A 26,125-nucleotide genomic window follows, 5' to 3' on the forward strand; every position below is an offset into this window, starting at 1 on the left:
ATCAGGAAGTCCTCAGATGAGAGACAGTGCTGCTGCCAAGCAGTGTTTGGTCATTTCTGCTGCTTGGGTCATCTGCAGGGACAGTGGGGCGGCGGAGCAGCAATGAGCATGGGATGTGGCCATCCCGAGCGTCACCCACCCTCTCTTCCCCATCTGCAGGGAGGCCACAGGCCAGCGCTGGCTCTCAGGGCTACCCCTTCCCAGCAACGGCTTCCCGCCTTGGTCAGCATGCCCCAACTTTCTGCGGTTCCGGCGTGCCATAGAAAACCAGCAGAGCTCAGGGGTGGAAAGAGTAAGGTGGAAAAAAAGGAAGGAGCCTTTGGATTCAAACCCTGGGTTAACGTTAATACATATCTGAAATTGCAACATTTGAGCGTGGGTGAGTGTGTCCAGGGTTGGGAGGCAAGTGTTTAAAAAAAAATGAACATTGCTCGAGCATTCAGGCAGTTGGCATTCTTGATCGAATCACCACCCAGCTCCTTGGAGGAATGTGTGCCCCTGTCTGGGACAGATGAAGGAGGGGAGGCCCAGAAAGGCTCCGGGACCCCCTGAGCTGGGGGGTGCTGTGGCCCAGACCAGAACTGCACTTGCCTTCCAGGAAGCCCCCGCTGCCTCACTGGTTGCTATGGGCTGCTTAGTCCTTTGACAGTTTGGGGTTTATTTCCTTCCCCCCGTGTAGGTATAAACAGGATGATGTCCGTTCTTTGGAAGCCGACCTTCCGCATTCTTTCCCTGTCTGAACCCACAAGTCAGGCACATGGGACACGGGACATTGGCGGTTGGCCCGCTGACCACAGAGTCTCAAATCCTTTTGGGCTGGCAGAGGTGCTGTGGGTTCCAACACATGAACCCTCTTGGTAAATGTGTTGGATCTGGACACCCCGGGGGAAGGGTGCCCAATGTGGAGTGTTGGCCGAGAAAGCCCTGGCCTGGTGGTCCCCAAGTCTCTTCCTCCCAGGTGGGGGAAGGGGGTGTCTCTCTCCCTGATGTGGGGGAGTCTCTTGCCGGCCCAGCACATAGCAGAGAGTTCAGGCTGCAAGAATGCACTCAGACGTGGGGGCCTCTGATTTCTTCCCCTCCCTCTCCCTTCTCAGGCTCCCCTGGGTTCCAGGAGGAGCACCTGCTAAGGGCTGTCCCTCTGCTGACGCTCGCTGGGCCCCAGCCACCCTGCTGTGGTCGTGCTGCTCACAGGTTCATAGAAGCACAGAGCTGCGTGCCAGGGGACCTGCCTCCCCGGCTGCCAGAGGCAGGCACTGGAGGATCAGCACCCAAACCAGTGCTCCCTGACAAGAGGCACCTCCAGCATCGGATGAGCAACTTCTCATCCACACTTTGGCCTTTCCAATTTGATTTCTCGCATCCCATCGTCGAAAGCATCACACAAACCAAATTTCATGTATAGACGTCCTTGGTTCGCGTGGGTTAAATGCAGCGCCCGTGTGAGCAGCCTACACACCAGGGTTACACGTCCAGCTAGTTAGTAGCTCCCTACACATAAATAGCTGAGCTTTAAAGGCCAACGGGTACCTGACAGTCCAAATGTGGCTGGGGATTTCACCTGCCACTCCATCTCGTCCTTCTTGATCTCAAACACCACGTTGGCATCTTGGAAGAACCGGCTCATGAGCTGCTCCAGACGGCTCAGGTCTCCCGTGACCAAGGCAGCATGGTACTCCAGCACCGGGGACCCGGCTCTAGCTTGAGGCTCTTTGTCCATCTTCTGAAAGATTTGAAGTTCTCCTCTAACTGGCTCTGACCATCTCTCCATTGCAATGCCGTTGACTTCAGAGAAGTTCTTCAGGAAGGGCAAGGATGGTCTTATGGAGCGTGAGCTATTTCTATTGTCATTACTCAATTGTCCTCCCGTTGGGGCTCGGTGGTGGTGTATTTATAACTCCTGCGGGCTCCGATGTGATCCTGGTTACTTGATATGACCAGCATCATGTGACCACTGACAGGCCAGAGTACTCAGCCACCCCTTTGTGATTATATAGATTCGACTTCCAGAGACAAACACATCTGTTTATCTCCAAGACAGCTCTCCACACAAGGGCAGACGCCTGAAAACGGGCAGGCCTTCTTTTTTCCTGCTTCTTCATCTGCGTGGAGTTCTAGTACCTACCACAGTGTTGTCACTGTGGTTCTCATCTGGTCCTCCCTGCAGATGGTGAAAGAACCAATGGATTGATGTCCTTGAAATTTGCCCAACTCCATTTAAAATCCTCTCGTTGGGATCCCTGGGTGGCGCAGCGGTTTGGCGCCTGCCTTTGGCCCGGGGCGCGATCCTGGAGACCCGGGATCGAGTCCCATGTCGGGCTCCTGGTGCATGGAGCCTGCTTCTCCCTCTGCCTGTGTCTCTGCCTCTCTCTCTCTCTCTGTGTGTGTGACTGTCATAAATAAATTAAAAAAAAAAAAATCCTCTCGTTCCTGGCCATCTGCTACCCTTTTCCCTTAGGGAATTCTGGTGGTAACCTGGACCCTTGGCTGGCTGAGGACAGGGACTCGGATGCTGGGGCTGGGGTTCTACCGCAGACCTGTGGGCTTCACCCTACCTTTCCCCACATGTCAAGATGCCTTACCAAGTTTCAGATGACTGTCTATTGAAGGCTTCATGGGGGCGCTTCATTTTTTATTCCAGTATAATTAACACACAGTGCTATATTAGTTTCCAGTATATAATATAATTTGATAATTCTGTGCATTTCTCAGCGCTCATCACGGTAAGTGTACTCTTAATCCCCTTTATCTATTTCACCCACCCCCCACCTACCTCTCCTCTGGCAACCACCAGTTTGTTTTCATATAGGAGTCTTTTTTTTTTGTTTGTCTTTTTTTTCTTTGTTTTGTTTCTTAAATTCCACATATGAATGAAATAATGTGGTGTTTATCTTCTCTAACTGGCTTATTTCACTGAGCATTATATCCTCTGAATCCACCCATGTTGCTGCAAACGGCAAGATTTCACTTTCTTTTATAGCTAATATCCCATTGTGTGTGTGTGTGTATATCTATATATCTATATATCTCATCTTCTTCATACATTCATCGATCAATGGATACTTGGGTTGCTTCTATATCTTTTGTACATAATGCTGCAATGAACATAGGGTGTATATATCTTCTTTTTTAAAAAGATTTTATTTATTTATTAGAGAAAGATGGAGAAAGAGATTGAGAACAAGCAGGGGGAGGGACAGAGGGAGCCCAACTCTGGGCTCAATCCCAGGACCCTGGGATCATGACCTGGGCCGAAGGCAGATACTTAATCAACTGAGCCATCCAGGTGCCCTATGGATTTATCTTCTTGAATTAGTGGTTTTGTTTTCTTTAGGTAAATACCCAGTAGTGGAATTACGGGATCAAATGGTGAATCTACTTTTAATTTTTTCAGGAACCTCTGTACCATTTTCCACAGTGATCGCACCAGTTTGCATTCCCACCAACAGGGTTGTTTTTTTTTTTTTTTTCACATCCTTGCCAACACTTGTTATTTCTTGTGTTTTCTATTTTAGCCCTTCTGACAAGTGTATCTCTTCATGGTTTTAATTTGCATTTCCTAATGATCAGTGATGTTGAGCATCTTTACATGTGCTTGTTGGCCATCTGTATGTCTACTTTGAAAAAATGTCTTTTTAGGTTCTCTGCTCATTTTTAATGGATTATTATTTTTTGGTGTTGAGTTTTATAAATTCTTTATATATTTTGGATATTAACCTCCTATAAGATATGTCATTTGCAAATATCTTCTCCCATTCAGTAGGTTGCCCTTTTGTTTGTTGATGGTTTCCTTTGCTATGCAGTAGTCTTTTATTTTGATGTAATTCCAATAGTTTACTTTTGTTTATGTTTCCCTTGCCATAGGAGACATATCTAGAAACATGTTTCTGATTGATATCAATGAAATTATTGCCTATGTTTTCTTCTAGGGATTTTATGGTTTCAGGCCCTACATTTAGGTCTTTAATCCATTTTGAGTTTATTTTTGTGTATGGTGTAAGAAAATGGTCCAGTTTCATTCTTTGCCATGTTGCTGTCCAGTTTTCCCAGTACCATTTGGTGGAGATTTTTCCCCATTGGATAGTCTTGCCTTCTTTGTCATAGAATAATTAACTGTATAATCATGGGTTTATTCCTGGATTCTTTATTCCATTCCATTGATCTATGTGTCTATTTTTGTGCCAGTACCATACTGCTTTGATTACTACAGTTTTCTATTGTATCTTGATGTCTGGGATTGTAATACCTCCACTTCAACTTTGTTCTTCTTTTTTTTTAAGACTGTTTTAGCTATTTGAATTTTTTTTTGCTGTTCTCTCTATATTTTAGGATTATTTTTTCTAGTTCTATTAAAAAATGTTCTTATAGGGATTGCATTAAATCTGTAGATTGCTTTGGGTGTTATGGACATTTTAACAATACTGGTTTTTCTCAATCCATAAGAACTGATCCATAAGAGGGCTCTTTGAAACTTCGTTTTACATGTTTTAAATTTTGTCTCTCTTGTCTCCAGATCAGTAGCAAAGATAGAATCAGTGTCAACTGTGGAAGAGCCAAGATTTTTTCAAGGGCCTCCTATGTGCCTCTAACACTGCTGGGTACTGTGGACAATGCTGTGGTAAAGAATATATGGACCATGTTTGTAGGGAATGCACAGCCTCCATCGGACATAAGAAACACGTGCATCAGAAAATGAAGGAAGGCAGCACTATATAGACACTAGAATAAAGCCAAGCCCTCTCCTGACTTCATTTACATACTATGCAGTTGCTCTATTAATTCTCTGGATTTTCATTTCTATAAGCTTAGCCATTTGCCATGTTATTTTTCTCAGACTGATTGTGATTAGATTCTTTCTGAAGGACTTACTCATACACAGCTACACTATGATCCAACTTATGCTTCACTTTAAACTGGAGAATGTCTTTGTTCCTGAACTCTTTTGTCATGGGTTATTTTTAAAAGGGGTGGGAAAATTGGAGGTGAGTCCAGGGATAAGAGCCATTCTGGCCTGTGTTCTGTGCTAAATTTAGCTTTCCATGCATTATATTTGTCAACAGTGCCCTAAATATCCAAGCTTGATTTCTGTGGGTTGAGAGTAGTAGTCCAGGAACAGACATGTGAGAGCTTTAAAAATAGCTCATGGGAGACAGCACGAGTAGGACATGTAGATTACTTCAGGAGCATAACAAAAGTGTTTAGTTTCTGTTTTTAAAGAGCAATAATAGCCATATGTGTGATTATTACATTTAAAAAACAATATAAAAAACAAAAAACCTACAAACACTTGTAAACCAATCCATTCGTTCATCATTCAATAAGAATTCACGGAATATTATGCTCTAGGGTGTGTTGTTAGGTTTTGGGGATACAGAGACAAAAAAATACAGCAATCCTGTCACCAAGGATCGCATGGGAAAAAGCCCAGACCACAGGATCCTAACACACAGGAGTTTTTAGTCCTCTTTCCGGCCAGCTGAACAATGTCCCTTAGTGACAGATGAATGGCACTATTTCCTGCCCCAGCACTGGATTCCTTCTTGCTCATTGCACAGCAGTTCTCTCCACCTATACCGTGCTTGGATCAGGCCATTTTAATTTCATTTTCATTGTTCTCACCCCTCTCAGCTTAGTCAAAGCCAATGCATAAGCTTGAAGATACAACTCAAACCTTATCCTCTCTGCCTATTTCAGTCCATATGATAACTTTTTTTTTTTTTAAAGATTTTACCTAATTATTCACAAGAGACAGACAGAGAGAGAGAAAGAGAGAGAGAGAGGCAGAGACACAGGCAGAGGGAGCCTGACGTGGGACTCGATCCCGGGACTCCAGGATCACGCCCTGGGCCAAAGGCAGGCCCTGAACCGTTGAGCCATCCAGGGATACCACCATATGAAAACTTTTTTCCAAGAGTGAATTTGTATGTGCTGTGTATATGATTATCAAAATCCTTGGGGAATTATGAGAAAACAGAAGAACCAGAAAGACTAGAGTTTTAGTTTTCAAATAAAGAATTTGATTCCTCAAAGTCTGAATTGACATCAGTGCTGGGCAAGATCCCTAAAAAGGGTTGAGAAAGATGGTTTGGGAACATTTAGAAAAGGGAGTGCAGGTACTTGGATCTCTGTGGGTCACTAGGAACAAGTCACAGTGCATAAGATAATTTTCCTTTGTGACGTGGAATTATTCATTAATATGTAGAGGGGATGAGGCATAGGTTATAGTTCCACCTGTAGTAGAAAGTTTCCTGGAAACCTTTTAGAGAAGGTGGAAAAAAAAATATGGGTCTTCTTTTAGGAAAACCTTGCTAAAAACTCTAACTTGAGAAATAATATCTATATCTGCAGACCAGTGTTTTAAATCTTGGCTCGAAGATGGAACCATTTGGGGAACATTAAGAAGATACAGTTGTCTGGATCCCAACCTGAGAGGTCCTGGTGTCATGGTTGGGGAGTGTAGCCGGGGCATCAGGTCTGTTAGAATACCCGCACCCAACCCCCAAAGGTGCTTCTAATGTGTAGATAAGGGTTTCATTCTGATCTCGTATGATATATGCCTGTGGATGATTTATGTGAACATATGGAAGGGTGGATATCAGATTGACAGTGGTTGACATAGAGCCTGACACAATCACAGTCACGAAAAATCTCAACAGGCCAGAGCAATGGGCTGATTCAATTGATGCCCCAAGGTAACATTAAAACCCCAGGCACATAGGATTCCTTTGTCCTCTGGGTCAGGTGGCTGAGACTGTTGCACCCTGCTGGGGGCTCCTGTTTGTAGTACTAGAGTTGCCTTTTTCTTGATTTTAGGGTCTGAGGTTAGTGGTGTTATTGCTAATGTTTATACCCAAATTTAGGTGACATAAATGCAGCAAACTGACTTTTTAAAAAAATCTTAAAAAAGATTTTATTTATTTATTCATGAGAGAGAGAGAGAGGCAGAGGGGGAAGCAGGCTCCATTGCAGGGAGCCCGACGTGGGACTCGATCCCAGGTCTCCAGGATCAGGCTCTGGGCTGAAGTCGGCGTTAAACCGCTGAGCCACCTGGGCTGCCCTATTTGACATTATTTTAAACCATTCAAAGCATATGGCTACAGAGTCGCTCATGTCAGCCAGATGTCAGTTTGAGTTTCCTTCCTCACTGGGACCCCGGGCTTCATAGCACCCAGAGTCCTCCCTGGAACCCCGATGGCTCCCTGTTTGCTCAGACTGTGTACGCTCTGTCCTGCCCCCAGACTGAGGCACAAAATTAGCTCCTTAGTTTTTTGGTTGGGTTTGTTTGCTTTTAAGTCCACTACCAACATCACACAGGGAGTTTGGTGACTATCCTGAGGGTATGAAGCATCTGGCACCATATCCTACCTCTCTCCTCTGTCCACACTTCCTCTGTCTCTGGCTCAACCACTTAAGTCCCTCCTCCCCCATCCTTCCCCTTCCTTGTGGTTTCAGGCATTCTCTCATCCCTGCCAGTTTTAGCCTCAACTCCAGGGACCTGGTCCAGGAAATTCTTCTGAGCAAACAATGCCCTTCTTGAAAGAGAGGAATTCTGATGAAAATAATTTTCTCCAAATCACACGCTTAATAGTTTTAGTTCTTCAGAAGAGCTATCAAACGATACCTGTTTGATGGAGGAACTTAACTTGTATCTCTGGAGCATTTCAGAATACTAAACAAATTTGATTGTGGTGGCCTTTTATTGCATACAGTGAAGTAATCCTGGGAAAAGAAGGACAAAAATCCAAATAGGGGTGGATACCCAGCTTCTATCTGGACGGCCCAGTGAATGGACTAAATCTCTCTACTAACTATCCAGGTAGTCAACTGGACTTAAATGTAATTTTGCAAAGAATATTTTTGGGACTTATAATGTTTTAGCCATAGGAGACAGAAAAACTGGCTCTCAACACAGAGCCTTGAAGGGTAGGTAGTTAGTGAGAAGGAGTTTTGGTCTTGGGATCAAATGAGATGGAAAAGTAAAATCCACCCTGAAATTATGAGATGTACAAATGATAGTGTTTGAATAAATGGTAGTTATTATTCTCAAGTGATGTCAGAATCTTTGCATCCTGCCATTGAATCAATGAATGATTTTCTTTTGCTCAGAAGTATCTGAGGATGAGCTCTGTGGTACTTAGTGGGAGAATCTAGTTGAGCCTGAAATGTGGATTTTATTACAGGGTCAGGCTGTTTCTCCAGGACAGAGACTTTCCATGTGTTCAGGCCCCAAGGTAGAGTTCCCCAGGCCGCAAGATGTCCTGCCATTATTTTGTGTTCTTGGAGACAGCCAAATGGGTGGATGCTTTCCTGTGCCATTGGGCAAATGTCAACTTCCTTCTGGGGTCAAGCGTCCAAGTAAATGGACAAGCTAGGGCAGGAAGTCATTCCTCAGGTGGACATTGTGAGATTCTGAGCATGTTCTCAAATATGTGAATGTATATTGTTAGCCTGGTCAATTCATACTTCCTACACGAATCGTTTCTGTAAATGGCCACGTATGAAATTCCCATTAGACCCTAGAATATTCGCATTACTATACCGCTTGGCCAATAGCAAAGGTCTTACAGTGAATTTACTTTCCCTGTAGATCATTTTATCTTATTTTGGTTCCCCACTCTCCCATTTAATTTCTAAAGGCCATTCCTCCTTCATCCCCACTCCCTGTAGCTGTTTCAAATAAAAAAAAAAAGTTTTTAGAATAATAAGCTAGGAGGGTGTGTAAGGCTCTGCTTTTAAGAGCTCCAGGACACATTCACCCATCCACCAGAGTTAGTCACACAGACATTAATATAAAAAAGTGTTAAAATATCTCAACCTTTTCTCTGAATAACAATGTTAGCACAGCACACCTCATTTAACAAAACATTAAAACATTTTACTTCCTCAGATCAAGTGTATCTATTAATAATGACTTAAATTGTCTGTACTGATTCCACATTATTAAGAAATCTCATTCCCATCATGTAGAAGAACACAATATGGCGGGGGTGGGGGGGTGGGGGAAACACCTCGATAACCTATTTTCCCCGACATTGCTACCCAGCCCAAAGTGGATTACGCAAAACAACGAAGTCACTTCTCATTATGAATGTGATCTTATCCAAAGGTCAAGTGCTGCTTTCATCCATAGCCCAGGAGGGCTTTTTTGGAAGCTCAGAAACAAAGGTGCCCTTGAGTGCTGCATATCCACTGTGGTGGAGTGTGAAACAGAGCAGCCAGGTCCTCAGCATGCACAGCCACGAGTAAATAGCCCTGGAAGGACATTTATAGACTCTGGGGACGTTGCTGGAAAGCATATTATCGAAGCTTTCCCTGATAAAGGTGACGAAGTTTCTTTACGACTGTCATGGGGATTTAATTACATGATAAAATTGCAGCTACTGCCTCTTGAGACAAATTGCATGTTAAGACTGATTGTTTTTTATGAATCTCACACAGGGAGCAAAATACTTCTCTCTTGAAGTTGCTTTGATCTGATCATTATGTCCTGTCACCCTTCATATCCCTTCCAGAAACGAGAATTTGACTGATCCTGTGGTTGAGGAGGGAGGGCTCCTGGTGGGCTTGCTTGGTTGCTTTGCGGCTCTGCGTGGAGCAGACTGGGGCCAGTTTTATCTGATGGATTTAAAGCTGACTTCACTTATTTTTCTGTTGGTAGAAAAATGCAAACTTTGGGTTTCCAACAGAAAGATAGGAAAAAGGCATTATAAAAATATAAATGACTGTTAAAGACACACACAATATACAATTCCACGGATTTCAGATGCAAGTTAAAATAATAAGATTTTTAAAAAATCGAATTTTGGAAAACAGGCACAACTGATGCTTCTTAGTTTACAAGTGGAAGGGTAAATTTCCATATTGAGCTTATAAGTACAGGGGATTTTTCAGGTACTAGCAGCCTACAGAGGCAAAGAGTAAAGTCCTTGCCTTAGGAAGTGTTGCACTTGGTGGGAGAGATAGATGAGGCAACCAGTAACTGGTGCTAACAAGAGGTACAGGTCCGATGGGGAGAATGCATCAAGCAGAGTGTTATTGTGACAGGAAGTAGGGATGGGACAGGCTTTTTCCACAGGTGGCATCTGTGCAAAGCACAGAGGGAGCTGAAGGACCAGGATGGCTCATGTCCCCTGGAGGGTGTCTGTTTCCTTTCCTATACCTATGGTGGGAGCGAGGGACTGTATCCCATTATTTTTGGCTGAGCAAGAGGCAAGGAGTAGCCTCAGGGCTGCATTGCACGAGGCATGGGTGCAGTCTGGAAGGAGGGCCAGGCAGAGGAGAAGATATGGGTAGAAAAGAAGCAGCAGCCAGCATGCCCAGGGGAGGTCAGAGCCGAGGTGAGTGGTAGAGACTAGATCTTTGGTGGACATGGAAATAGGCCACCCAGGCCCTGCTGTTAGGGAGGTCTTATTTCCCTTTGGGGTTTGTCTCAGCTGTGGAGGATGGGGAGGTCCTGCCATCTTGACCCAATGTGGGAAAACTATGAGAAGGGTCTCAGCTCCAGAGCTCCCCTAGAGCTGGCCACGCATGGCACTGTGGGGCCTGTGTCACAGATCAACCTCTACTCTGTCAGGGTGATTTTCTCCCTTTCTTCACAGGTGTTCATGCTCTGCAAATATCCTGTGGGGCAAACTCCACTCAGTGTTAGACTGTAAGCCCCTGAAGCTCCGGGGCCACTCGGAAGGATGGGTGGACGTGTTGTTAGAACAGGTGATGAAAACAGGAGAGCAGAGAGGTGGCTTGCCCAAGAGCCAAGAAGGGCGTAAGGGATTGATGGTATCACTGAGGGTGTGGTTTGAGAGAGTTTCTCAACTACTGAAGGACCTGGGATTTTTTTTTTTTTGTCTCAATTTGCCATGGACTGATTCTTTTAAAAAATACAATTAAAATTAATTACAAGAAAAAATACAGTGGAAAAAAGTCCAGGAATCTTCACTGTCATATTAATTGTCAAGTGGCTGTCAATGTTTTTATTTTATTTTTTAAATATTTTATTTATCCTTTCATGAGAGAGAGAGAGAGAGAGAGAGAGAGGCAGAGACACAGGCAGAGGGAGAAGCACATTCCATGCAGGGACCCTGACGTGGGACTCTATCCTGGGTCTCCAGGATCATGCCCTGGGCTGAAGTGAGCACTAAACCGCTAAGCATCCTGGCTGCCTGCTATCAATGTTTTTAAATGCCTACTGTCATTTCCATGGCAAACACTTGGCAGGGCATCACCTGTGCTCTCACTAGTGCTGTTATCCATCACTGACTGCAATATAGGGTGGGTGAAAGGATGCTGGGAGAAGCAAGTGATGGGGTAAGATAGCTCCTGGCATGTCCTTCAGGCCCTTGAACACTTGCTATAAAATTTGAACTGGAAGCTACTGGACAGGAGTTACCAGATTTTTCCTGTAAAGAGCCAGATAGTAAATGTAGGTTTTGCAAGTCCTATGGTCTTTGTGGCAACTCTTTAGTTCTGCCATGATAGCACAAGAATAGTCATTGGGAATATGAAAATGAATGAGCATGGCCAGTAAAACTTTACTTGTAAAAAACAGGTAGCCAGGTCTCAGGTCAAGGTTGGCTGACCTTTGCTGTAGGCAGTAGGGAGCCACTACAGGTTTGTGGGAAAGGGAGAGGTATGCACTTCTGAATAGGAAACTGTTATTGCATCCTGCTCTCTGTGTGCCTTTCCCTCCCCTCGCTCCAGTGAACCTCCTTTCTATTCTCAAGACAAACTCAACTCAACCATAGTCGCAGAGCATCGAGGTACCCTGGCACACAGTTGACTTATTTCCCTCCCCAAATCCTGCTTCTGGCTTGCTGAACTCCTTGAATCTGTAAATTTATGTCTTTCATCAAATTTGGGAAATGTTTGGTGTCTATTTCTTTAAATATTTTTTTTCTTCTCCATTACTTCCTTCTCTCTTTCTTGGGCTCTAGTTGGGTACATTAGATCTTCTAAACTGCCCCACAGTCCCTGTTCATTTTGTTTTCCATCACATTACTTTCTGTTCTTCAGGTTGGATGCTTTTTGTTGATCTATTTGCAAATTCACAGACTTCCTTCTGTCATCTTGGATCTACTGCTGAGCCCACTGTTGACTAGAGCAAGGCCAACTCTAGCTTCAAGAGAGGTGGGAGTGCTGTATGGCCTGAGGGATTCAATGAGTAGATTTTGGCCCCCACTGCCATCCTTCCTATGTAAAAGGGTTTTTGTTTTTTTCCAAATTAGATGCTCTCATTCCATTGTTGAATGGATCCTCACTGCCTTTTCCAAATAAGTGTAAACATTTATGTCTAGAATTTGTGGCCTCACGTAATACTATCCCAACTTACTTGCCTTTACTTTCCTCCTCTGCTCTGATTTACACACTCTCCTTTCCAGGCAGGTCTCTCTTCCTTGCACAGGGCAGTATGACCTTGTCTGCTCCACGTTTGCTCACTCTGCTCCTTTTATTTGGATTCCCTTCTTTTCAATCCCAGCCTATTAAGAACATATCCATCTATCAAAGGCTAACCCAAGAGAATTTTAGTGTCATCCATATGCTATTTGGTTTATTAATATTTATCATGTACCTACTGCGAGCCAGGACATGGTGAGTAGGACAAATCCATCCCCTGTTTATACCCAGTTGCTGAATTTGGTGTTGGAAGATAATGGGCAATGGGACTGGGAAGGAGAACCAGGCTACAGGTAGTGCATTTGCTACTTCCAATTAGTGCCTTAGGAATGTTTTTCCTAAGCAGAACGCACCATTGCAGGAACCATCATCCTCCTGGGAATGAGAAAAGCCTCTTTGCTATCATCCTCATTTCTTTTTGTTCTTTCAAAACTCTCCAGTGTGCTTGGGAGTGATGCTAATAGAAGTATGTCATCAGCATACATTATTTCTTTATTAGCCTGTTTCTCAATTTTGATTCTGAAAATATCCTGATTTAGTCTAATTGCAATTTCACTGTGTTCCACAGGCAGTGACAATCCATACTGGGGGGAGCTGAGACGTGACCCTGTAGGATTTTTCTTCCTGCCCCATATGCTCTGAAGCTGGACCATTAGCTCTAAGGCATGCATCTCATCTCATCACAGTGCTTCAACCTGCTTCTGGGAAAGAAGAGAGCCTAGGGTGTGTATCTGGTTGAAAGCAAAGAAATATCTTTATTCTAGGTGGTGGGAGATATTTTTCTATATCTAAAGCACAGGCTGGTTGCTGGAGCCATTTTATTCCTAAATAATTTAACTATATTCAAAGATAATCTGATGTTATTGTAGGAAAGTGTATTTCTAATAAATTCCACTTGATCTGGGTGAATCAATTCAGGCAGCGCATAATTGAGTCTGTTAGCAAGGACTTTAGCAAGAATTTTGCAATCAGTGTTAATTAAGAAGATGGGACAATAATTTGTGCATAATTCCGGATCTTTTCCTGGCTTGTGAATCAAAGTAATAAGAGCAATGCTCCGGCTGGTGGTGGGATAGTGTCATTAGGTGCTGATTTATAAGTACTTAGAAAGGTTTAATTTCATTTTGCTTCGAGCAGGGTCTCCCTGCCCCCACATTCTCTGCTCAGGGTGTGCAGCCGAGATGGTGGAGTGCCTCCCTGTCTATGCTTCCCTGTCACCACTGACCTCCTGCTTGCCATTTCTGTTTTTATTCTGCAACCAGGGACCCCACTCATTCATCCATGTCTTTTCTTAATACTCATATTTGAATTTTGAAGCCAGAGACTCCATGCTATTGACGTGTGTGGGTGTGAGTATATGCATGCGTAAGGTAAAATCAAAGGGTTGTATGCAGCTTCAGTGGGGAAATTTGCTCCTGCAAAATGTGTCTGGGTGGATAGGTATCAAGAGCACTTGCCTGAAACTCAGGAAACATACCTTGTTTACACACTGTTGCTAACTGGCTATTGATCAGTGGAGGAACAAATGTGAGCCTCAGTGTCCCCATCTGTAAAATGCAGATGTAGGACGGAAGAACTATACACATCATGGAATGCTGGGATCATGGAATGCTGGGAAGAGCATTGGGTTTATACTTTCTACCAGCTGTTGGACCCCGGGTGTGTAACACAACGTCTTAGAGCCTTGTTTTCCTCAGCTGGGTAAGTGGGAAATACAAAAGCCCTTGGGAAATATGTACCTCATGAAGGTCCTCACTACCTGTGATTCCTCTCTGTTGCTTCTACTTAGGGGTGATCCAGTTCTAACATGTTCTGGTTTGGGGACGTATTCACCCCAACAATTAGAATAGCCTGGCCCTGAGCCAAGTTCCTAAACTACCAGCACTCCAGGAGACACCTTCCTTCTCCCATGGGTGTGGCGTTAGCCATCTCTTTGTAGGTGGGGTGGGATCTACACAGGCCTCTGTTAGGATGCAACACATGAAGGAGATGGGATTTTTTAAATGTCCTCCACAAACACAAGTCAATGGTCTCAAAACCTTAGTTAGTGCAATTTATAAAGACCCTGAGAGATGGCCTGACCAATCTCATTTTTTTAAAGTGAGGATATTAAGGTTCAGAAAGATGGACTGACAAGTTCAAGACCACAGAGGCAGTGGTAGAGCCAATGGAAGAACCTGGATCATCTCAGTATTAGTCTCTTGCTGTCCCCAATACATCAAATCTCAGAGCCACCAGCAGTGTGCATGCTTCTGTTGTAGGCTTGAATACGACAAGGGAGGGGCTGTGCTCATTTAACTGATGTTTGACTGTTTGGTTTGCCCTGGGTTATATTCTCCTCCATACGTAGGGAAGGAGTGGTGGATGTTGCCCTAATGTGGTGATGGACTTGGTGTCAAGTCTGCAGGGGTGCTGGTTGGATAAGGGTTATATTCCACAAACAGACCCCATCTTGACATGTATGCACACGCTTATCACACACTCCCCACACTCATTCCCCACCTATATGTGCTGCTGGGTGCGATCTCTTAATAAAAACCCAATTAGTATTTCTTAACTCGCCTCCAGACGCTTAAATACCATTACCCCAAACACAACATAATGTCTCTAGTTTTCTGTTTCAATCAAGAATTCAAGTAGCATCTTGACTTGTATATAATATATCAGCAGCAAAATCATGGAATGCTGACATCCTTAATAATAGCAATTAGTAATCAGTTGTTTCTTAAGTAGTTTGATTACGCCAGTTACCAAATTGTACAGTTGATGCATTTGGGGACAAGATGGGTCTCACCACCCATCCCCCAGCCATCCTTTCTCCCTTCCCATGTTCTTGGTGGTTAGAGAGCTGATGGGCACTGAAGAGATGTAAGGACAAATGATGCAATTGTCATTAATATTAAACAGTAGAGATTTGGTTTTAGCAGAAAGTAAAATTAAATGTTTCTTTGTAGAAAGACTAACTCTAGTAGTATCTGTGGGAAGGCGATCTGTGTCCACTCACCTTAAATGTCAGCAAAGGCATTTAGCCTGTCCATGTCAGGCAGGACACACGGACCTTGAGCTCCTTCTCAGGGCAAAGACCATGTGCTAGGCTCTGGATACCAATAAGTGTTAGACAGGGATCTCATCTGCAAGGAGCTGTTTTTAAGTTTTAAATATCTAGTCCATATAACAACTAGCCCAGCAAGGCCTGTGTTTCAGTAACTAATTGAGACTGAGGGCTTCATGCCCTTGTGGAGGGAAGAGAGTCTGTGGGCCAGATGGGCAGAGGTGGCCCTAGGGCAGAAGCCATCCACTGAGCAGGGTCTGGAAGGAGGGAGTAGCTTAGGTGAGCAGAAGAAGTCCTCATGTGCCCCAGAATTTGGGTGCAGCTTGGTGGGAGGTTCCTGTTGGTCAGATTAGGGAGCTGATTACGGAGGAGCTTTGTGCTCAGCCCTGTTCAGTTTGTCATAGAGAGAGACAGAGAGAGAGAGAGAGAGAGAGAGAGAGACGGACCATGGCCCACTCCCAGTCCATCCCAAGCCTATCCTTGCAGGGGAGCAGATGGCCCTGCAGGGACTATGTGAGTTGTGTCTTCAGGGGAATCCCAGTTGATGACCATTCCCCTGTCTCTCTGCCAACTGTGTAGGGAGGATACATTCTGCACTTTGCCCCATGATCTGCTTGGGCTAAAAATTTAAGTTCCTCTGACCTCTGCCATCATCAAGGGGGGCCATATACGCCTGGGGGAGACTTCTCCAGAAAAAGCCGTTCCCACCATTTTCTCAGCTGGTGCCTCTCTTTCTCTATGCTTTTATTGTAACACTGACGTGGATGCAATGAAATAAATTATTATTATTTTTGCGTGTTACATTTGATGGAATAATAAGTTCACAGTGCAATGAACATGGTGATTTCACTGACAGATACAAGGTCCTTGTGTGTTCATATTGACAAGCACACAAGAGAGAATGATTACTTTTCTTTTTCTTATTTTTGCAAGTCGTCATCTTTGAACAATACTCAAAAACCTGCCAACCAGGGTTATCTTTGGGATGGAAACTTTCCTCCTCTCCCCCAAATGCATTTGCCACCATGCCATTTGGCTCCTACCTCTCCCGGCCTGAGTGGGCATTCCTGGTGCTGGTCATCGCTGGCCCAGCCCCATTCCCCATCTTCATATTCTTCCCCTGGAGGATTTAAGCTCCTCACAGTATCCATTCCCAGTATGGGCTGCATTTCAAGGTATTGCTGTAAGTTCTGACCACTCTTCAAGCATTCTAAAGACCCCATATGTATATTTAAATCCAAACAGCTCTTGTTCCTGCCAAGAATGGTCCCCAAGGACTCACAGTTGCCTGGAGAAAGAGCTCATTTGCTCCCACACTCAGCAAAAAAGAGCCCACGCTCTGTTGCAGGCTGTGACAATGAGTCTTTGGGATCATAGCCTCAGAGAAGCACGGAGATGGATGGGACCTCAACATTGATCCAAGCCAGTGGTTCCCAAAAAGTATATACAAACTGCCAATTCCCCTGGTGGCAAAACCACACTGAGCCTTTAATATACCGTTGTGCCAATTTCTGAGCATGTGACTCAGCAGGAAGCATTTCCCAAGCTCATTCCACCATGGACCTGTTTGGAAAGCCTTAATTGAATTTCATGTCATTGGCCCAGAAAGAGAAAGTGACTTTCCTAAGGCCACACAGCTCACTGGTGGCAGAGCCCAAGCTTCCTTTTGGAACATCCCACACCACGGCAAGAGCTTCTTCAGACCCTTAATAGCCACCCAGCGCTGACGTTGCCTGGGCCGTGAGCCTAGGAGGCATCCCGTGTGTTACTCCTGTTTGCATTCTCCACTCTCCATACTGCCAGGCACACTGCATAGGCTCAGGACACCGTCACCATCAGGTCCCTCTGGTTTTTTGGTCTCAGTTGGCGGCACTAGCCTCTACTTGTCACCAAGACCTTCCCATGGGTGGGTACCCATGCAGTTCTCATCTTTGTCATTTATCTTTGTGTTTATCGTGTTCTCTTGGTTTAGGCCCTTGTCATCTCTCACTTGGAGAGTCACCTCCTAAATAGGCTCTCCTTCCCTTTCTCATTTCCTTCAAGTCTTACTTTCACATTGTGCCTGGAGCGGCATACCTAGAACACAAGACTGAGCATGCTGCACTCTCTGCCTCGGGTTCAAGGACGGCTGGCTTTCCCTAAAATAGAGTCACTGGTAACAAGATGTGCCTTAATCATTCAGTGTTACAATCACCCTGAGTTGAAATCAACCTCGAACTAACCCAAGACCTTAAAACATGTCATCAGCAATGAACTGTTCTTGTCCTTCTGAATGGGGCAGTTTGATGGGGAGAAGTACATACAAATATGGTTAAGAATGTAATGGGTTCTTTGTGGGAAAGAATGAAACTCTAACAGAAATTTCATTGATTTCAAGAGTTCAGCAAAGTTATGGTGCGGGGACAGTACAGATGGTGCTGGGCAATTAGTAAGGTGAAAAGAATGATATTTTAAATGGGAGATTCCAAATACAAAGATCCCCAATGAGCTGGGATGGCTTTGTAAAGGGGGAGGTGGAGAGGGGGGACTTGCTTTTAAGTATAGCAGAAAACAGATGTCATAACCACGAAGTATAACAAAGGTAGGCAGGATTCAGGGAAGCCAATGAGGGGTGGCCACAGCTACAGTGGGAGCCCTCATCCCTGTGCCTGAAGGGGTGAGTAGGGAGGTAAAGGATGTCAGCCAGGGGCTGAGCCTTTGGCACAAGGATGAAGCCAAATCGCAGCAGAGATCTGGCAGGGAAGGGTCCCTGGAGCAAATATCCCACCTCTCCTGCTCCTCTGAGCACTTTCCATTAGCTACACCCAGTAGGAGTCAGAGAGCACTGGGCAGGTGATGTAACTTATAAGGTCAGCCTCATAGGCAGGCACAAGGCAGGCAGTGTGCAGAGGGGCTCTGCGGGGGGCCACGGGAGGGGGGAGGCAAATGCAAAACACAGAGCTCAAGGCTCCTGATCAAATTGCAGTTTATGATTACAAAGTCCCCTCCTCCTACCCCCGTGCAATCTCCTGCATCACTGGGTGCACTTGGGGAGATGACGGTGCCTGTCTATGTAAAGCTGGGGTCAGAACAAACGTGTGTTGTTCTTTGGGCTCGTGGCTCCTGGGCCCTCACCCTGATCGTGGCCATAGATATTAGGAAAACCAAGGAAAAGAAGAAGCAGGGGATGGTTTCTCTCTATAGCCTTAAAGCAGCTTGCTTAAGGCCATGGTGAAAGGCGGCCCTGGGAGTACATCCATGTCCTGAGGGAGTCGAGGGATTGTCACCCCCTTGCAGGACCGATCTGGAACCCTCTCTTCATCGCACGAAAGTCCCAGTGGCTAGCACCAATGATCCATGCATACTCCTCTTTGGTATACTTCCTGCACGTGTGAGCATGAGTTTGCGTGTGTGGGTGCATATGTGCAGGTGTACACGTACGTGCATGCACACATACATGTATGTCAGGAGGGACTCCGTTTAGCAGGTGGAGAGGAGCCCCGTGCATTTTGTCGGGGTCAAGCACGTCTGACAAGCTAGAACACAACACCATGAAATTCAAAGTAAATCTTGCATCAGGCAACATATTTCCATATGTTACACAAAGAAGATCCACAAAATGACCTCCCCCAAAATACAAAGAAATGGGGAGAGATTGCCCACCTGAATAGACACGTCACCTATGAAGAGGTCTACGGACAAAACCAAAAACCCTGTGGATGAGACGTTGTGGGCGGGTGGGCGGTGCGCGATGACCAGGGCACACTTACTCAGTGGGTGGCTTAAGGATAAATAAATACGCATCACCAGCAATGTTCAGGGTGTGGTAAGACACACACACACTCACTGTCGAGGAAATAGAAGCCCTTTCTTTTGGAAAACAGTTTGGTAATTTTTCTGTCCTTGTTCCAATCATTCTGCCCCTGGCGATTTATTTTAAGGAGATAACCTGAAAAGCCATTCGGATGCTAATAGAGATGCTAATTATGGCCTTATTGGTAGGAGCAAAAAACGTAAACAAATATTCCTCTCTTGTAGGCATTTGGTTTAAGTATTTTGTGATTCATCACCTGGATAGGTGATTGAAATTAAGAAGACCTAGCACCGCGGAAAATACTTTAGATATATCAACCCAACAGAGCAGAACACAAAATTGCATGGACATATCCACATGCAGAAGTGGAGAAATGAAAACAGATGCTGTGGGAAGATGGTGGTGCCACGGAGTGCTTTCCCCCTTTTTGAATTATTTGTATCACGCGCCAGCTGTTGCACAGCAACACACACGGATACACGCACTATACGCAGCATGTGTGTATGTATATCAACAAGGACCAGGCAGCCGAGCACAGCTCATGTGCCTTTTTCAACCGTTCAGCCTTCCACCTCCAGGAGTGGCCCACCCCTCGCATGCGCTCATGGTAGGGAATTTAGCGTCAGGTACATCCTGGTTACCTACGAGCACGCTGGCGGGGAGCTGAGCAGAGGGGTCTTTCATCCAGTCGTCATTGGCCAGTTCTATCACGGCGTCCACGTGCCTCACTTCAGCGCAGATCAAGTGGCTCACTGTCTCTTCATCCTTGGTGTCCAGGGCAGACTTTAATCTCTTCACCAAATCTGAGTTGACCGGGTAATCCGGAAGGCGATCGGAGTTGGACATTGTAATGTTGTTTGTGTATTGACTAAACTTCTCTTCTTCTCAACTGAGTCCAAAGGTAGCAGCTGCGTCATGCAGGGCACTGTGGGCATGGTTATAAATAGAACAAATCTTGGCTCCTGTTGCAGCTGCTGGGGAGGGCATTGGCTGGTGGCCTTTTTCTCCACAGGGCCCTGGGAATCTATCTTCCTGAAGGTCTCGGTTCAGGGTTATTCTAGAGATGGGGCAGTGCAGATGTTGGCAAGTGGGGGAAGATGAAAAGGGGACACTACTTTAAAAGAGAGCCCTCATTGGTCCTATGGAACAATGCCTTCTTTTAGCAGAAGTGAGATGAAGAGGGAGATCCAGAGGGGTACTGCAAGCCTGTGAGGCTGACCTTATGATTTGCAACACCAGCCCCTGAAACTGATTGAAAGGAGAAGTAGTAGTGGCTGGTGCTTCTTTCTTCCCTTGAACATGGACACAGTGTGTGGAGATGTGGCAGCTGCATTGTAGCTATGAGGTGACAGTCAAGAGTGAAGGACCAACATACTGAAGGGAATGGAACAGTTGGAGGGGAAGAGATGGCTTCTCGATGACCTTTCTGGACCTTTGCTTCAGCTCTGGACCGCCAGCCACCAGACTTCCTGTCTTTATTCCTTAAGCACTGTTCACAAGTTTTCAATGGCTTGCAGCTCAAAGTATTTTGGGTTGATACGTAGTGTATTCACTCTACCTTTAAAATCATGGAAACGTCCTGGTTTAGTCTACAGAGATGCAGCATATTTGGCTTAGCCTGTAATAAGGGATGTGATGAACTCTCCAAGCCTTCTGGTCTTTGGCCATTGAACTCTTCTTGCCTTCCATGATGAAATCCCACTGTATGTTGCAAGGACAGCAGCCAATGCCAGACTCCTTGAAGGAGGAGCAGTGGCATTGTGGGCGGGGGTCATCAATGAGCAAGTGGCCAGGTCCACTTGAGAGACTGCCTTCCGGTGTCACAGAGACTGGAAATGGACACTGCTAGAGATATTCTGGGAATCCTTGGCAATGGGTTTTGCCCAAAAAGGAGATCTTAACTCAATGGATCAGACTTTAGATGTCTGACCAACTTGCAGAGTGTGGTTGGCCTCTGATTCTTCCTTCGGCCAAAGAATGATGAGTTTTGGGAGAGATTTTTGAACCTGAATTTCCAAGCACAAATACTTGGCATATCAAACGCCTTACAGTTAGAAAGAATATAACATCAGCACCATTTTGTGCAAATACAAAGAGAGTGAGACTAGTAGCCATAGGAAAATTATTGGAATTTCGGTACAGTAATTTAAAGAAAAAAAAAACAACCCAAGAATTATTAGAGATTGCTATCAAACTTCAAATCAGAAGGGAGGTAAAGATGAAGCACTTGTTAGGCAGATAATAAGATGACAAAGCCTCAAAATATGGCACTCGCTGATCTTAATTACCAAGCTATCTGCTGGGTGTTTAATCAGTAGCACATATACTATGCTAATTATTCTGGCTAATTTTGTTATAATGTAATTCTTTATCAACCCTGCTATGTATAAATTAGGAATTGAAATGTAACTAACACAAATTATATTTAAGGCAACATGAATTTCTTTATTTCAGTGTGAAATCTTCTAATCTCTATTTCTTTATCTTTCTTTTTTTTTTTTTTTGATTCGCCCATGTGACCCACCCTCTCCACTGCCCACCTTGCCTCAGTGCCCTACAACCTGGCTATTATTTGAGAAGAAAGGAGCTCAGCACCAATACCTGCGCCCTCCAACTTCTTGGAACTCTTATATGTGACTACCTCCATCAGTGATTGTCCTTGAAAGGTACAGAATGCATTTAAGCAATCAATGGTAGACAGATACTGGCTTTCTCTGAATCAGATAAAGGTTGCTTCATTGTTCTACTTTAATGTCTAAATAATCACTGGAGGGCACCATAATTCATATATTTTCAGTGATATATTGTATGTGACTTTTGTCAGTTTGTTTACAAATGTGTTTAGCTGAGAACTAATAACACAGATCCTTACAGAAAAGCACAAACATTATCTGGAGGTTTTTATGTCATGAGAGCTTGCATCCAAATGATATCAGGCTGGTAGAGAAGTTGGTGTAGCTGTGCAGATTAAAAAAATAAATATTTTTGGTTTTGAATTATTATGCAGCAAAATCACAATGTTTGTTGAATAAAGGAGTACCGTGTGGGTCTAACTCAGTCTCAGCACCATGTTAGGGTTGAACATCAGTGAGGGTCAGTTGCCAAGGGAGGGTTGTGGTCTAGGAGAAATGGTCAGTTCCAAATCCCCAGACCCCATTGTGACCTCAGGCTAAGGGGCAAGCACTGGGCATATCTGGATTAACTCAAAGTGACCATAAAGTGGATCGGATCCACTTCTGAGACTGACTTCCTTTTTGATCCTGAAATGCCCTTGTTATTTCCTGAGGTTCTGGAGAGCTGCTCCTTTGACACACAAGTTCCCCACTAGTCCTGGGGGTCTATTGGGTTATACTTCACCTTTAAATCCAGCTGCAGACCCTCTCAGCTCAGCGTTGCACTGGGGCTCCTTTCCCAAGCCATCCTCCCATCTCTCACCATTCTGTGATTCTTCTCTCTCTGGTTCCTGCAGCCCGATTCCAGAGTCTCCCACTTCCCTGCTCCAGCAACACAGATGCTTCTCCCTGTGGTAGGAAGCTTTTTAATTTGGCTGAAGTTTCCCCTAAATGCCTTTTTAATGGGTCTCTCATAGCTTTTCAGGCTTGATGGTTTCAACCAGGACATTTGTGTGAATGTATTTACCGTTGTGTGGCAGGACTTGCTTGCCCATCAACCTAGTAGGCCATGGGGAGCCACTTTGTAAAGTGGCATTGTTATGTGGTCTTTATGGGCAGCTCTTTGTGCAAGGAGAAAACAGAGGCCCCTTTCATTTCCTTTGTGTTTTCGAAGGCTTGAAACAACGCAATGGGACATGGGCACAAACGAGATGTGATGAAAGCCATTTGCAACTTTTGCAAGGTTTTTCTCTCTTTTTTTTTTTTTTTCTATTGGAGCATGATTTATGATGGCACAAGGATGTAGTTGTTCAATTGGAGATGCAGACATTTCCATTAATGAAACCCTCACAGACAAAATAACAAATGAGTTTCATTCAACTCCCAACACTTTTGAGCCCAAGCATATGTGCCAGCCACTTCTCCATGTGCTGGAAGTGAAACATACTATATACTACATACTGATTATATGGTTCGTGACACACACCAGGCACTTTTCTAAAGATATTGCATGTATAAACTCATTTTCTCCTCGTAACAATCTTTCGAGGCAGTGCTATCATTATTGCCACTTGGCAGAGGGAGAAACTGAGGAGTGAGACAATTTGCTTGCAGGCACATGGCTGCCAAGAGGTAAAGCTAAGATGCAAATATGCACAGTCTAAGTGTGCTCCTTCAAAGTCCCGGTCGAGCTTCTCCACCGCCTGACCCCCTCCCTGCAGGTCCCATTCTGCTCTCTTGTATTCTGTTTTCCCCTATTCCTTCCTTTTTGTTCTTTTGTCTTTTTTGAGATGGAGTCTTGTGAGAAAAGATGAGGAAACAGTGGGAAGGAAGAAGAAAGGGACAGGGGCAAGGCAGGGAACACGAGTATTTGGGGAACTTTGGGAGACAAAGGTCTAGGAGCAACTGTCATATATGCTGTAAGTGGACAAAGACAGATAAAATCTTTGGTAGCTGGATGGTGTTCCCTTAAGCCAAACATTGTATTGAGACTGGACCACCGGGCTTTTAAAGAGTCTTAACAGCTAATTACATGTATCACTGCCATTGATTGGGTGACAGTGAAGCATCCATCAAGCACAATGATGGAAGGTGAGATGTTTGCCTTCTGAGAAGTAAATGTGAAAATCAGACCGATGGAAAGCAGATAGTGTAGTTGCTTTGGGGATGCAGAAAAACAGTTTGAGGTGGTAATCTGCTTTCAAATCTTAACTCCTCCCATCTCAGATAATCTTAGAAATAAAGGAAAAGGAGAAAAATAGAAAAAATCTATGTCAGTGGTTGAACTTAGTGCAGAGTGCATCACCATGACAAAAATTTTGAGCAACTCTTGTGAGGAATAGAGCAGGTGGGCACCTGGGTGGCTCAGCAGTTGAGTGTCTGCCTTCTGCTCAGGGCATGATCCAGGGGTCTGGGGATGGAGTCCCACATCAGGCTCCCTGTGGGGAGCCTGCTTCTCCCTCTGCCTGTGTCTCTGCCTCTCTCTCTGTGTCTCTCATGAATAAATAAATAAAATCTCAAAAAAAAAAAAAAAAAGGAAATAGACCAGGCAAGATTGAGGAAGGGCTGACCAGCTTACAGTGGGAGTGACTGGAAGGAAATGCAGAGAGGAGCTCTGAGGTGAGTATGGAGTTGATTTTGCATCATCAACAGGTTCAAAGAGAGGCCCTGAGAACCACAGTGCACCCAGAACACCAGTGTCTCATGTCGCACTCCATTCCTGATGTCTGGCACATGCAGACAGAGGCAGCAGTGGCTTCTTAGAAGGCCAGTCATGCATGTTTCAGAAAGGGGTCCTACATCAGCCATTTTAAACTAGGAACAATCCAAATGTCATCAACAGTAGAATGGATAGATAAAATGTGGTATATTCCTGCAGGGGAAAAGCTAGAGTAATGAGGAGGAGTATACCACAGTCACTTGCAATAAGTGCTTGACTCACAAGCATAATGTTGAATAAAGGAAAGTTGACACAAAAGAATAAATGCCATAGGACACCATTTACATAAAATTTAAAAACAGGCAAAGGTAAACTATAGAGAGGGAAGTGAAGACAGTGATTGCTTTTTTTCAAGAGAAAAAGGAGGTAGTGTAGTGCATGGGAAGGGACACAGGAATTTCAGGCAGTGTTTTACTTCTTCAACTGCTTGATGGTTACAGGGGTGTGTGTGATAATTCATTGAACTGTTATGCTGTCTATGTGTGTGAACTTTTCTGTAGGCATCTGTACTTCATAATATAAAAAAGATAGGAATAGACTGTTTCAAAGAAAAAAGCAGCTGAAACAGATACAAGACAGAAATATCCGGAAGAGCTTTTGCTGAGAGTTTTTGCATGCTTTGAAAACAAAAAATGATAGGCTAGAGGAGGTGGAGAATGGAAGAAAATATTCCTGTAGACAAATGGAGAACTTGACTTTCCATTAGAATATTAGGAAGCTCTATGGGGACTGATTCAGGGCTTAGCTCATCTTCTAGACCCAGTGTTCTAAAGGTCAACCAATTGGCCAATCAGCATCTGGCTTGGATGATATTTGGTGTTTCCAAGATTGTCCAGTTTTTTTCCTCTCCCTCTCATTGACTTGTCACCTGTGGGAAACTCATTCTTAGTGGTCTGAATGCCCAAAATCTTACTGAAAAGGGAGCTCCTGCAAATCAGTTAGAAAAAGATAGGCAACCTAGTGGAAAGGTGGACAAGAGACTTGTGATGGAATTGTGGTGTGAAGGTAAATATTTCTCAACCAAGATGAAACTGGAAAGTAATCAGTAGGAAACTGCCCAATGTCCTGGATGGGCCACTATTATATCACAAACAAATAAACATAGGAGATATATAGTGCACTTTGTGGTATGTGAATCGACAGCACATAGTCTTTTCAAATGTCCTTGCAGTGTTTGTTGATGCACAGACATTTGTTCATATCCTAAGCCATACAGAAAGTAGTAATACATTTCTAGAGAAACGTATGTATATTCTCTGACCACAAGTGGATAAAATGAAAATATAACAATATCTTTATGGGGATCCCTGGGTGGCGCAGCGGTTTAGCGCCTGCCTTTGGCCCAGGGCATGATCCTGGAGTCTCGGGATCGAGTCCCACATCGGGCTCCCCTCATGGAGTCTGCTTCTCCCTCTGCCTGTGACACACTCTGCCTCTCTCTCTCTCACTCTGTGTCTATCATAAATAAATAAATAATTCTTAAAAAAAAACAATATCTTTAGGACAAGTGAAGATCATCAAAGCACTTGGGTATTAAAAACAAAAGTATTTCAGTGATAAGA

General features: G+C 44.4%; 1 protein-coding gene across 1 annotated transcript in view; it reads right to left on the reverse strand.

Moving 5' to 3' along the window:
* ASB18 (ankyrin repeat and SOCS box containing 18) overlaps window positions 1-20,153 on the reverse strand; it is a 61,483-nt gene extending 41,330 nt beyond the window's left edge. The window contains exons 1-3 of the mRNA XM_072796791.1: window positions 19,874-20,153; window positions 18,706-18,708; window positions 1,528-1,647 (exon numbers count right to left, since the gene is read on the reverse strand). Of these exons, the coding sequence (XP_072652892.1) occupies window positions 1,528-1,647; window positions 18,706-18,708; window positions 19,874-20,078 (328 nt within the window). The 5' untranslated portion in view covers window positions 20,079-20,153. The remainder of the gene's footprint in view (window positions 1-1,527; window positions 1,648-18,705; window positions 18,709-19,873) is intronic.
* Between the last annotated feature and the right edge of the window lie 5,972 nt (window positions 20,154-26,125).

Source organism: Canis lupus, chromosome 24, assembly GCF_048164855.1.
Source record: "Canis lupus baileyi chromosome 24, mCanLup2.hap1, whole genome shotgun sequence".
In the NCBI taxonomy this organism is placed as follows: Eukaryota; Metazoa; Chordata; class Mammalia; order Carnivora; family Canidae; genus Canis; species Canis lupus.